Raw genomic sequence first — 12,190 nt, forward strand, 5'->3', positions numbered from 1 at the left:
AGAAACAACCATGAAAGTGTACTTTCCTTAAGTTTTTTTTTTTTTTTCATTAAAACTATATATTATGCCCAAACACAGTTTCTTAAAAAGATTATTTTAAGATTTAAAGTACACATTTTATACAATGAAGCACACTTCATTTTCACAAAGTCAAACTCAACTGAGCAAGCAATCATTTGCAGCTAACGGAATATGTTTGGTGGCTTTCATTTGTAACACCACCTTCACTCCAGCTGAATTACTATATCACACAGTAACCCACTCTAACCTTGACGTCTTGCTCCAGTGTTCGGATAAGCTCCCCGTCCACTTGTCCGGTCTGGGCCACGCGGATGCTGCGTCTCTCTGCCTTCTTGAGGCGGTACTGCAGGATGCGGCAGGTCTTGTTGGCCTGATCCAGCTGCTGTCTGAGCTCCTGGAGCTGATAGACATCCTCCTCCATGTACATGTCCCTCATCTCCAGCATCTCCGAGCGAAGCTCCTCCATCTCATCCTGACATTCAAACACACACAATCCATCCTTTTAGAAAATACTAGCAACGTTTTTTCAAAAAACATCTTGGGCATTTTTGTTACACGTAGACGATCCAGAGCTGCCACTGGTGCAACCTCAAAACAATGCACATGATGCTCCTGACCCGGGATCAAGAGCAGCGTGAAAGATCATGTGAGATGTTACCACTATCTGCATCAAATGTATTATGCATTATTATGATTTTTTCTCGAGACCGTTTTACTACAGAGTTTACATAATAGTGCCATGTTTAGAAAGCAGTTTTGCACTAAACCCAAATAAACTATTTATACCTCAAATGGGTAAAAAATGCATGCTGCTTTCAGAGGTGAATAGATGCAGTGGGCCACCACGTGCTGCCACACATCTCCAGTAAATATATAGGTCAACAACTGCAGCGTGCATCACGTGCTCAGCACGCGGAAATACAATGGAGTGAGAAGTGGACGCGGACACAGTGGACTGACTGACTGCTGCAGCATCTGTACAAACAGCTGCATCACTCAAGCAACGCGGGGCAAGAGCAACTAGCCACTAGTCTCTTTAACTCTTTTATAGTAGGCATGGCAAAGGAAATAGATTTGGTCTCGTCATGGTCTTTCTGATAGTTTATGAAAACCGAGAATCAGTTTTTCTCATCCATATGACTCATAGTAATTCTGGAGACATTACAAACCCTTATGATAGTAAACAAACAAGGATCTTAAATGTATGCCTTGCATCATGATTGAATGCACTGTTTCCAGTTTCAGGAACATAGACATTTCATTTAGATAATGATAGATGGCAGAAATACAGTATTATACTGGTTAACCTGCAAAAGTGTACCATTGTGACTGGTTTCCTCCAGAAAATTATAGTTACTACAGTTATTTTGACTGATTACATGGAGAAAAAACAACATATTTATACCATTATACACCATCTTGTTTCCATCTCACACCAAATTCTGTCATTTCTACTTGGTGTTATGAATTTCTCAACTTAATTTTCCCGATTCAGTCATTAATTTCTAGGTGAGCTAAAGTGTAATTAATTTACCACTTTAATTCTTGAAATGCAAGAATCTGGCATTTTCATTGAGTGGGTGTCATTTTATAGTGTGGCTTAATAATGATCATAAGCATAAAACAGATTATGAAAGCTTCTTATACTAATATTGCATCATGGTTTTACCGTTGTAACTCTAACTGTACACTTTGTAAAAATGTAAAAGTTCTTTAAAGACTCAGCAAAGAACCTCCCTCTTCATCAAGTGCCATTTTGTTTTTGTTTGTTTCTTTGGCTGGTTATTTTGGAGCATTACACATGTTCTTGAGATCAGTAGGTTCTTGGCTGTTTAAAGCACCAACACAATAGATGGTTTCTGAAGAACTAGACAATAACATCAAGTTGAGCCTAAACCTGAATGAAGCAACTAAGACATTTTGGTAGAAACTGTGGTTGCCATTGCGCAAAAGCTCTGCTTTGATTTTACTATAATAATAATAATAATAATAATAATAATATAGGCTAATCAATAGGTTACCTTTAAATAATCATTCTCCGACCTGAGTTCCTCTATTTCCCTGACAAATTCCTCCTGCATCCCATCCATTAATTCCTCAGTCAGGTCCGAGAACGCCAAGGACGTGCTGGCGGGAATCCTGCTGTCGAACGAGGCGAGCGAGCGCTCATCGCCGGGAGAGACGCTCCCCTCTGCGGTCTCCATCCCCAGCGAGAGCCGGTCTTTCTCCACGCTGGTCTTGGTTTGACCACTCTTGTCCAACAGTGCGTGTTCCGCAGGCGCTTTCTCTCCGTCGATCCCCCCGCGGCTGCTGGTCTCGGTGTCGCTGCTCAGCGCATCTGTGGAGACTTTATTCTCCTCGGAGGCGCAGTCGGAAAGCTCGGAGCTGCTGTCGGTGGGGGAGAGTTTCCCCGCAGCGCAGCCGGAGTCCTTGCTCAAATCATCCGATCCGATGCTGGTGTCCGAAACTTTTCTCCGGCCGCTTTTATTAGACTTCACGCAGCTCTTCTGGGCACCGGGCGCGGACAGCACGGGTTTACTCTTCTCTGTTTTTGTCTCCTTCCCGGTAACCGGGCTCCGTCTGGACACGCGGCCACCTAAATATATGGCCCCTGGTTTAACACTCAGTGTCGGCGTGCCGATACCGCCGCGGATTTTAGTGAGGGACCACCCCGGCACATCCTTGGGTCTTGCTGGAGACGGTGCCCGGTGTATTTTCTTTTTCTCGGTAACTTGTAGCGGCTGCGCGGGCTGCTGTTGTGACGGCTGCGGCTGCTCTTGTTCTCCAGTGCTGCTCTCCATTTTCTGCTTTTGCCTCTTCTCCTTCGACGAGACAAAATGCGTCGGGGAACCGGTGTCAACCTTTGTCTTGGTCATTCATTCCGTTTACAAGACCCGAATGTAGCTGAAATGTACCTCCTCTCCCCAAACACAGAAGTTAAACTGGTAAACGATTCACACCAGATCAGCCGACATCAAACCCTTTGGGAATCCAAAAGATAATGTGATTGCTTTGGATGAGATGCTTCTAATTTCTTTTATTTAACACGTCTGCAGGATATTCCACGTGAGAGTCCTCCGTTTTGAACTGCGGCTGCTGCTCTGCTGAGTGTCGACTGGAGGGTTACTTGGATTTCTTTTTTTTCTCCGCCCAGAAAGCGGCTCTGACCGTGACGAATGAGTCTGTGAGAGCCTCGCGCGCAGAGCACTACTGCCACCCAGACACGGCACATCAAGCCTTCATCCTAAAGCAGGGTTTGAAATTGACAGTCAGTCGGTTCTTATTCAGAACCTGTTCTATTCGAATGTTCGATACCGTTCTAAAACAGTCTGCCAGCATCTGCATATTCCAATAGTGTGAACATTCCATTTTCTCCAGCGCGAATACTCCGACCAATCTATTCCGTCTCCCCAACGAATGACTCTATTTTAAATATCAAGATACAACATTTGTAAGATAGCCTACAACTCGACTAGTGAATTCCCTAACGACTGACTTATGAGTCGACTCTGAAAACATTCAGAGCAAACCATACAACAGTTCGATTCCCTAACTAGTGGCTTTTTAATGAATCATTAAAGGGTTAGTTCAACGAAAAATTAAAATTATGTAATTAATAACTCACCCTCATGTTGTTCCAAACCAGTGAAACCGCCGTTTATCTTCGGAACTGAGTTTAAGATATTTTAGATTTAGTCCGAGAGCTTTCTGTCTCTCCATTGAAGCTGTGTGTACGGTATACTGTCCATGTCCAGAAAGGTAAGAAAAACATCATCAAAGTAGTCCATGTGACATCAGAGGGTTAGTTAGAATTTTTTGAAGCATCGAAAATACATTTTGGTCCAAAAATAGCAAAAACTATGACTTTATTCATCATTGTCTTCTTTTCAGTGTCTGTTGTGAGAGAGTACAAAACAAAGCAGTTTGTGATATCCGGTTCGCAAACGAATCATTTGATGTAACCAGAACTTTTTGAACCAGTTCACCAAATCGAACTGAATTGTTTTAAACGGTTCGCTTCTCCAATAAGCATTAATCCACAAATGACTTAAGTTGTTTACTTTTTTAATGTGGCTGAAACTCCCTCTGAGTTCAAGCAAACCAATATCCCGGAGTAATTCATTGACTCAAACAGTACACTGACTGAACTGCTGTGAAGAGAGAACTGAAGATGAACACCAGGCTGAGCCAGATAACGAACTCTGTTCCGAAGATAAACGGCGGTTTCACTGGTTTGGAACGACATGAGGGTAATTTATTAATGACACAATTTTGCTATTTGGGTGAACTATCCCTTTAACATTCAGCGAGGCAATTTTATTCAATTTCACCAATAAATGGCTCTTACGAGTCGGATCCTTTAAGTGAATCACATAAAAATACAGGTATCATGCCCAAAAGCATGTTTGGCTAACATTCATTGCCTCAAGTGTTGTCTGATTCCCAAGCGAATGACTCTTGAGCTGAATCTTTTGTGAACTATAAACTTGCAGGGCAAACAGTGTAGTCCGACTTTTATGAATCTCATTTTAATTAAAGTTTTTAATGATTTAATGAATCTAGAAATAAAAAAGGCTTGTATTCATTTGCGTTTTATAAAACTTCAGAAAGTAATGATTCTTTTCATCTTTAATTGTTTAAATATCCATAGTCTGCTTTGTCTTTTGTTTTAGATTCAGATATTTGTCTATATTGGCTGATCCAGAACCAGGGTTAACTGTCACATTTTTGACATCAGTGAATATTTCTCATAAAGGTTAACTTTTAAAAATCAGTTAATGTATCCAGTCTTATTGGCTACAAAAAAAAAAAAAAAAGGAACATGAATTTCTTTAATATGAATAACTCTTAAAAAAAAAAAAAAACTTACTCTATATAATGTTTATTAGCAATAATGTTAAATGTTGTATCTGTCAGGGATCTGCAAGAAATGGGACCCAAATGCAGAATGAGCAGACAAGGGTATTTTATTAACAAGACGAAGACTGGAACAGCTAGGGAATTTGCAGTGAAAAAGTTCAAACAGATGGGCTGGGCAGACAACAATACGGGCAGGAGGGATGACCACTGAAACAGTCCAAGATGACCACAGGCCCAAGCACAGAGTAGGCAGCTCCAGAGGAAGGGCCAGGTAGACACAGGAAACTCGTAGCTTCAAGTGAAACTGCAACGTCACCAGACTAGTCGCCAGGTAGAGACTCACAAGACCAGAGACTTGACACGTGAGAGAGGTGAGCTGCTTCCAGGCAGTGGGGTACAGTGGTCAGGAAATCTGAGTGGGGCCAAGACAGGACAATACACAAAAACAAGACTCAAAATGACACAGACAATTGAACACAAAATTAGAACAAAGCAAAAGAAAACCAAAGCTATAATCCAAGAGTAAGAACAAAACTCAATCCAAAACTGGAATCACTTAAGCAAGAATAAATGAAAGTGTAAATCGAATGAGAAACAAAACTAGATTAGAATACACAAAAAGACTTCCTTTTCTCTTAAACTAGACAAAGCTAAAAACCAAAAAGGATATAAACAACTAGGTAAAAGGTATAAATTCTAGGCCAAGAGACAGATAAACATCAAAAACGAACCAGCAGAGACACAAGGAAAGAAACCCCAATATATAGGAAAGTACACATGAGGATCAGGTGAAAACAATCAAGCAGACAAGGGCTAAACAAGGGGGCGTGACCAGGGGTAACAAGGAGGTGGGACAAGGGGAGCACGTGGCAGACACAAACAAAGACAGAACCATGTGCTTAGACACAAAACAAACAGAGAAACATGGAACAGAGACAAGATGGACAGGGCTGTCAGGGCAGGATCCTGACAGTATTATTATGTATACCAGTATTGTTTTATTATATTAATGTGTTTACACAGCTCAAAATATGTAGCTAATACCTTTATAGTGCTAAAATATGATAGACAGTCATTTTTGTTTGGATGAAAAGGATTCACAAATAGTCCTAATTTAAGACGACTTTGAACTAAGTATTTGAAGACAAGCATTTGTGTCACTGGATTTGTGGCAGAAACTTTTATAGTTAGTTATTTGATGATAAATACATTCTTCTGGGAATACTCCCCACCACAGTGGAATCTGGGCACAGGTCAGTTGTGCCATAATTAGTCTGTAATGATGGATTTATTCTGGCTGAACACGAGTGCCTCATTAAGGTCCCCTTCTGGGATCCTGACAAAGGTGGTGCTCCCCGGACTTCACATGAGCACATAGTTAATGGGTTTAGCCATGAGAACACCCTGCTGGAAACAGCACAGAGAAACTGGTTGCTATCTGTGCTAACTGAGCCATTTTCAATGCCTCATGAACAATGGGGATTTGTCCCAATCTTTGAGTCTTTGAGACCGAGACGATCAATGAGAGGCTTCACTTAATCGGTTATTGATTTACACAGAAGATCAAGCCTTTTATTCATCCACACGTGATGCATTCCTGTGTTTTCATGTGCAGTGTTTTCCTTTTTATGCAAGGTTTTGTACTTTCATCAAATCCAGCACACATTATACTGCAAGAAAGGCATTGTACAAACCCGATTCCAAAAAATTTGGGTCACTGTACAAATTGTGAATAAAAACAGAATGCAATGATGTGGAAGTTTCAAATTTCAATATTTTATTCAAACAAGTGATTTTAAATTTGATGGCATTAACACATCTCACAAGTTGGGACAAGGCCATGTTTACCACTGTGTGGCATCAGCTCTTCTTTTTATAACAGTCTGCAAACGTCTGGGGACTGAGGAGACAAATTGCCTCAAGTTTAGGAATAGGAATGTTGTCCCATACTTGTCTAATACAGGCTTCTAGTTGCTAAACTGTTTTAGGTCTTCTTTGTCGCGTCTTCCTCTTTATGATGCACCAAATGTTTTCTATGGGTGAAAGATCTGGACTTCAGACTGGCAATTTCAGTCCCCAGATCCTTCTTCTACGCAGCCATGATGTTGTAATTGATGCAGTCTGTGGTCTGGCATTGTCATGTTGGAAAATGCAAGGTCTTCCCTGAAAGAGACGACGTCTGGATGAGAGCATATGTTGTTCTAGAACTTGGATATACCTTTCAGCATTGATGGTAACTTTCCAGATGTGCAAGCAGCCCATGCCACACGCACTCATGCAAACTCATACCATCAGAGATGCAGGTTTCTGAACTGAGCGCTGATAACAACTTGGGTTGTCCTTGTCCTCTTTAGTCTGGATGACATAGTGTCCCAGTTTTCCAAAAAGAACTTCAAATTTTGATCCGTCTGACCACAGAACAGTTTTCCTCTTTGCCACAGTCCATTTTAAATGAATGATGTTTAGATATGGCTTATTTTTTGACCTATAGAGTTTTAGCCGGCAACGGCGAATGGCACGGCGGATTGTGTTCACCAACAATGTTTTCTGGAAGTATTCCTGATGTTGTGATCTCCATTACAGTAGCATTCTTGTATGTGATGCAGAGGCATCTAAGGGCCCGAAGGTCACAAGCATCCAGTATGGTTTTCCGGCCTTGACCCTTAAACAGAGAGATTGATTCCAGATTCTCTGAATCTTTGGATGATATTATGCACTGTAAATGATGATAACTTCAAACTCTTTGCAAATTTGTCTCTGAGAAACTCCTTTCTGATATTCCTCCACTATTTTTCACTGCAGCATTGGGGAATTGGTGATCCTCTGCCCATCTTGACTTCTGAGAGACACTTCCACTCTGAGAGGCTCTTTTTATACCCAATCATGTTGCCAATTTACCTAAGTTGCAAATTGGTCCTCCAGCTGTTCCTTATATGTATATTTTAACTTTTTCGGCCTCTTATTGCTACCTATCCCAACTTTTTTGGAATGTGTAGCTCTCATGAAATCCAAAATGAGCCAATATTTGGCATGGCATTTCTAAATGTTTCACTTTCAACATTTGATATGTTTGATTTTTGATATGATCTATTGTGAATAAAATATAAGTTTATGAGATCTCGAAATTATTCCATTCCTTTTTTACTCACAATTTGTACGGTGTCCAAACATATTTGGAATCGGGTTTGTATATCAGAATTCAAAATAACACAAGCTACAACACTACTTAAAAACATAAAAGTACTGATAATTGAGACTTTCTGAATGGGAAAATTTGCTGTATTTGTTTCCTGTAAGACAGCAATGATCTGTGCCATGTTGAAGCGTTTAGGGATTTTGTTACTGTTATGACTGTAATGACTGTCAGCAGCCTTGCCACGCTAGACTGAGGACTGCAAAACCCCCAAGACACAGAAAATATCCCCTGAGTTGCTGGATATTACATTTCCTATTTCATGGTGGGCTTAATTAATGTAAAACAGTATTTTAGTCCCCTGTCCTATATACTTGGCCTAAATAACTGTGATAATGAAACTAACAGGATTTCTGCTGTTCTTGCTCTGTCTCTGAGGACTGGGTCTCCATGCAATGCTTGTGGTGATGACAATAACAAAAGTGGCTTCATAAATCCTCTTTGGTCTAGTCTGATAAGAAATACATCTTGTGGACCCAACATGTACATTGTTTGACTTTAGGATTATTTGTAAAAATGATTTATTACATTTATTATTTTTAAATAAATAAATAAATAAAGCAAGCAAGCATGCATTCAAGTAGCAGAAAACATTGGGAAATTAAAGGAAAAGCCCATCATACAATGTCTCCTATTTTTCTATATATCGCTCACCACAGAGGAAAAGGTCACCAATAAGCACTTTGGATTAATTAAATAAAACTAATAAAATAGACAATTAAATAAAATAAAACATGGAATATATCTTCTATTTTTTAATTTATATTTCTCATTAAAAATTTGTATTGATTAATTGTATTAAAGCAAGTGGTAAAATAAACCTGTGTTTTTTGTGATAACTGTTATGTATGTTAGATAAACTATTTAGATATAACTATCTAATGTAAAATTAATTTAGCATGAATATTATTAGCATAATAATAAAGTGATCAGAGAAATATGTTTATATTATACGTTTTAAAGAAATGTGGTTGCAAAACTGGTGCCTATTTTTATTCTAACAATTGACATAAATCAGGTTATTATTACACTTTATTTAAACGTGTGGCATTTTTTGGTAACTGGATTTCAGAAATTCAAACCTCTCATAAAATGAACAGAAAATAAAGCATCTCGTATAATTTTTTACTTAGCCTCCTGGGGTTGTTAATCAGTATTTTCTGAGTTAAGCATCTAATTTCTATGAGATTTAAATTTCCATTAAATAAAACATAAAAATAATAATTGTTGCAACTTTTGTAGAGTTTCAGGCCCTATTTAACACTATGTTTTCTCCCAGAAGCTTTACATTTGTATAATAGATGTGTAGGACAAGTTTCTGTGTTGTTCGTGGGATAAAAGATAACAAGTTTTTTATTTGTATGTCATAAAGCAGACATCAATGCTAATTTGAAGAAACCTTGGTGAGTTTACTGGGAGGATATTACCACATCTGTCAGAGACAGGAGGTCAAAACAAATCATTTGACAGATGTTTTTAGTGTTAATTTAACCACTACTGCCACCTAATGGTCAAATCAAGCAAGCACAACACGGTTCTCACTTCCAAGGTTAAAGCGAGAGGACAAAAAATAAAAATTGGACAAAGAAACGACCCTTTCCTGATAACATAAAATGTATGGTATATATTACGCCAATATTGTTTCTCGTTTGTTTCCAGTTTTCCTGACCGTGATAGAAAGGTCGTCAAACTCATGCATCAGTGATGAGAAAGCAGTTCTTTCTGTGCAAGCAGAAACAATGCCATGTTGTACAGGGTCAGTGGGTGAACGTGGTTTGTGTAATGCTGGATGAAAGAGTCCTTTTCACTGGAGTTGTGCTCAAGTCCCACTCTTAGTCCTGTGAGATCCGTTGGAGTAACAGTGCAGGAGTAATTGTTCCCTGATGCTGTACAAAACGGCTGGATAGTTTTTGACGAAAAGTTAATAATTTGCCTAAACCACGGTGTTTTATTGCTGAGAGCTGACTGGCTGTTCTGTTCTGGATGGATGAATATGTGGCTCTAGGATTTGGACAGCACAAATTTAACTCATAGCCGGATAACAGTTACACCGTACTGTATTTAACCATCGAGGCCAATATGTCAAAGTGACATCGGTTTTCAACCTTTGTTTTTGTCAGCCTCAGAGATGGTTTCCAATGCACAGATTTCAATATGTACAGTACATTAAACAGTGAGGTCAGTGCTTTACTGAGCTGCTCTGGGAACAGTGGAGTATATCAATGGCACCTGCCTTCATCATCAAAGAGATACAAACAAACAGACCCAATTTATATTATTAATGCACAAGCTTTTCATTACTCTCAGTCATTTTCGTGCTTTCATGGAGACTGCAGTATTTGTGGATCATAGGAGGTTACTGCTTCTCTGAACTATTTGACATTTTCATCAATTACATCAGGTAATTATAAAATATGACAAGTATATAAAAATTATATTATATAGAATTGCATATTATAATATACTGTTGTTCCAATAAACATATCTATGTGAGCAAAAAAAAAAAAACTGCTATAACAAACATACGGTAGTAATATGCTGTATGTCATAAATAATAACTTACAGTATAAACATTGTTTTCTTTGTCACATTAAATTAATGTCAGATTTATTCCATACAATTTTTCTTGAAGCAATCTTCTTTATACCTCCTGCTATTTTTAATTTAATCAAAATAATAATAATAATAATAATAATAATAATAATAATAATAATAATAATAATAATAATAATAATAATAATATTAATAATGTAATAGTTTACATTAAATTTATTTAGTAACAGCAGGTAATAGGTAATACCCAGTTGAAGTTAAAACAATAATGGTAACTATGAAATTTTGTGCACATTTTGTGGAAAACAGAAACTGACTCTGGTCCATTTTGTAACAATAATTTTAAATTAATTAAAATAAATCAAATAATAAAACTGTGTATGCATCTATTATATATGAAACATATTTATTTATTGTGTCCCATATTTGGTCATATTAAAGTAAATGTTACTAAGTTGAAGTAAATGCTGCATCATAAAGACATTGTGCAACTATACAATACAAATGGTCTTGCTTGATCAGTTAGTTAACAAACTCTCAGTGGTTAATATTTTATATAAAGAATTTTTAGATCACTTTCAATTTCCTGTCTTTCCAAAAAAGATTTCCATAGTTATGGGGTCTATCCCATTAGGTGTTGTTGTTTTACTGAGAGGTATCCTTCCTTAGTCTTAATTTGGTTGATACTTTTTTGCTGCATCATGCAAAAATAATAATATAGTTTGCTCATTATTTCAGCAGAATATTATTACTCTGCCAGCTGTGACTATTGGAATAATATAGTGGGTAACATCTGCTGGAAAAAAATGATGGTTGCTCATACTTATTTACTAACTATCAAAGTAAAGGAGATTTCCTACAAAATAAATCATAAGTTCTATCCTGCAAAGCATTACATGAAAAAAATTAAAAAGTGATATTTCCTCTAGTTGCTCATTTTGTGATTGCTCTGTTGAAACTGTGTTTCATCTCTTTTGAAACTGTCCAAGACATTTTAGCAAGATGTTGTAAGTTTCATTAGGAGTAAAATTTATAATCAATGTATTCTGTTTTGGAAGGGCATAGTATTGGGTTTTATTGAGTATAACAATCTAAAAAGAAACAGTTTTATGTAGTGAATCCAATTTTGCTTCTTGCTAAATGTCACATCCACAGATGCAAATACACAAACTCTTTACTTCTTTTCTGTGTTTTTATAATGTTGTAATATTGTCTTATTGTTTTTATAATTTTGTAATATTTCATAATATTGTCCAAGAACTAAAAGGCCTGAAAACTTTATCTTTCTATAACTCTTTTCTTAACTTCAATGACATGTAAGTCTTAAGTTTTATAATTTTTTTCTGTTCTCTTGTTGTTGTGGTTTGTTTCTACTTAATTTTTTGTTGTTATTATTTACCCATTTTTATGTTGATGGTTGTATTATTATATGTGCACTATTGATGTTTGAACATTGATTTAAAAAAAGAAAAAGAAAAAAAAAAAAAAAAAAAATTGGTCTTACGATGACGTAACCCGTCAGGCGACGAAATCCCTGCACTATAATTGGCCAAGACACAAGTC

At 37.5% G+C, this 12,190-nt stretch overlaps 1 protein-coding gene across 2 annotated transcripts in view; it reads right to left on the reverse strand.

The window, feature by feature from the left end:
* Positions 1 to 3,395, reverse strand: part of LOC113073334 (protein SOGA1-like) — a 44,394-nt gene extending 40,999 nt beyond the window's left edge. For both annotated transcript variants that reach the window (XM_026246250.1, XM_026246249.1), the window contains exons 1-2: positions 2,043 to 3,395; positions 269 to 493 (exon numbers count right to left, since the gene is read on the reverse strand). In XM_026246250.1, the coding sequence (XP_026102035.1) occupies positions 269 to 493; positions 2,043 to 2,897 (1,080 nt within the window). In that variant the 5' untranslated portion in view covers positions 2,898 to 3,395. The remainder of the gene's footprint in view (positions 1 to 268; positions 494 to 2,042) is intronic.
* Between the last annotated feature and the right edge of the window lie 8,795 nt (positions 3,396 to 12,190).

This window comes from Carassius auratus, unplaced genomic scaffold (genome assembly GCF_003368295.1).
Source record: "Carassius auratus strain Wakin unplaced genomic scaffold, ASM336829v1 scaf_tig00011994, whole genome shotgun sequence".
In the NCBI taxonomy this organism is placed as follows: Eukaryota; Metazoa; Chordata; class Actinopteri; order Cypriniformes; family Cyprinidae; genus Carassius; species Carassius auratus.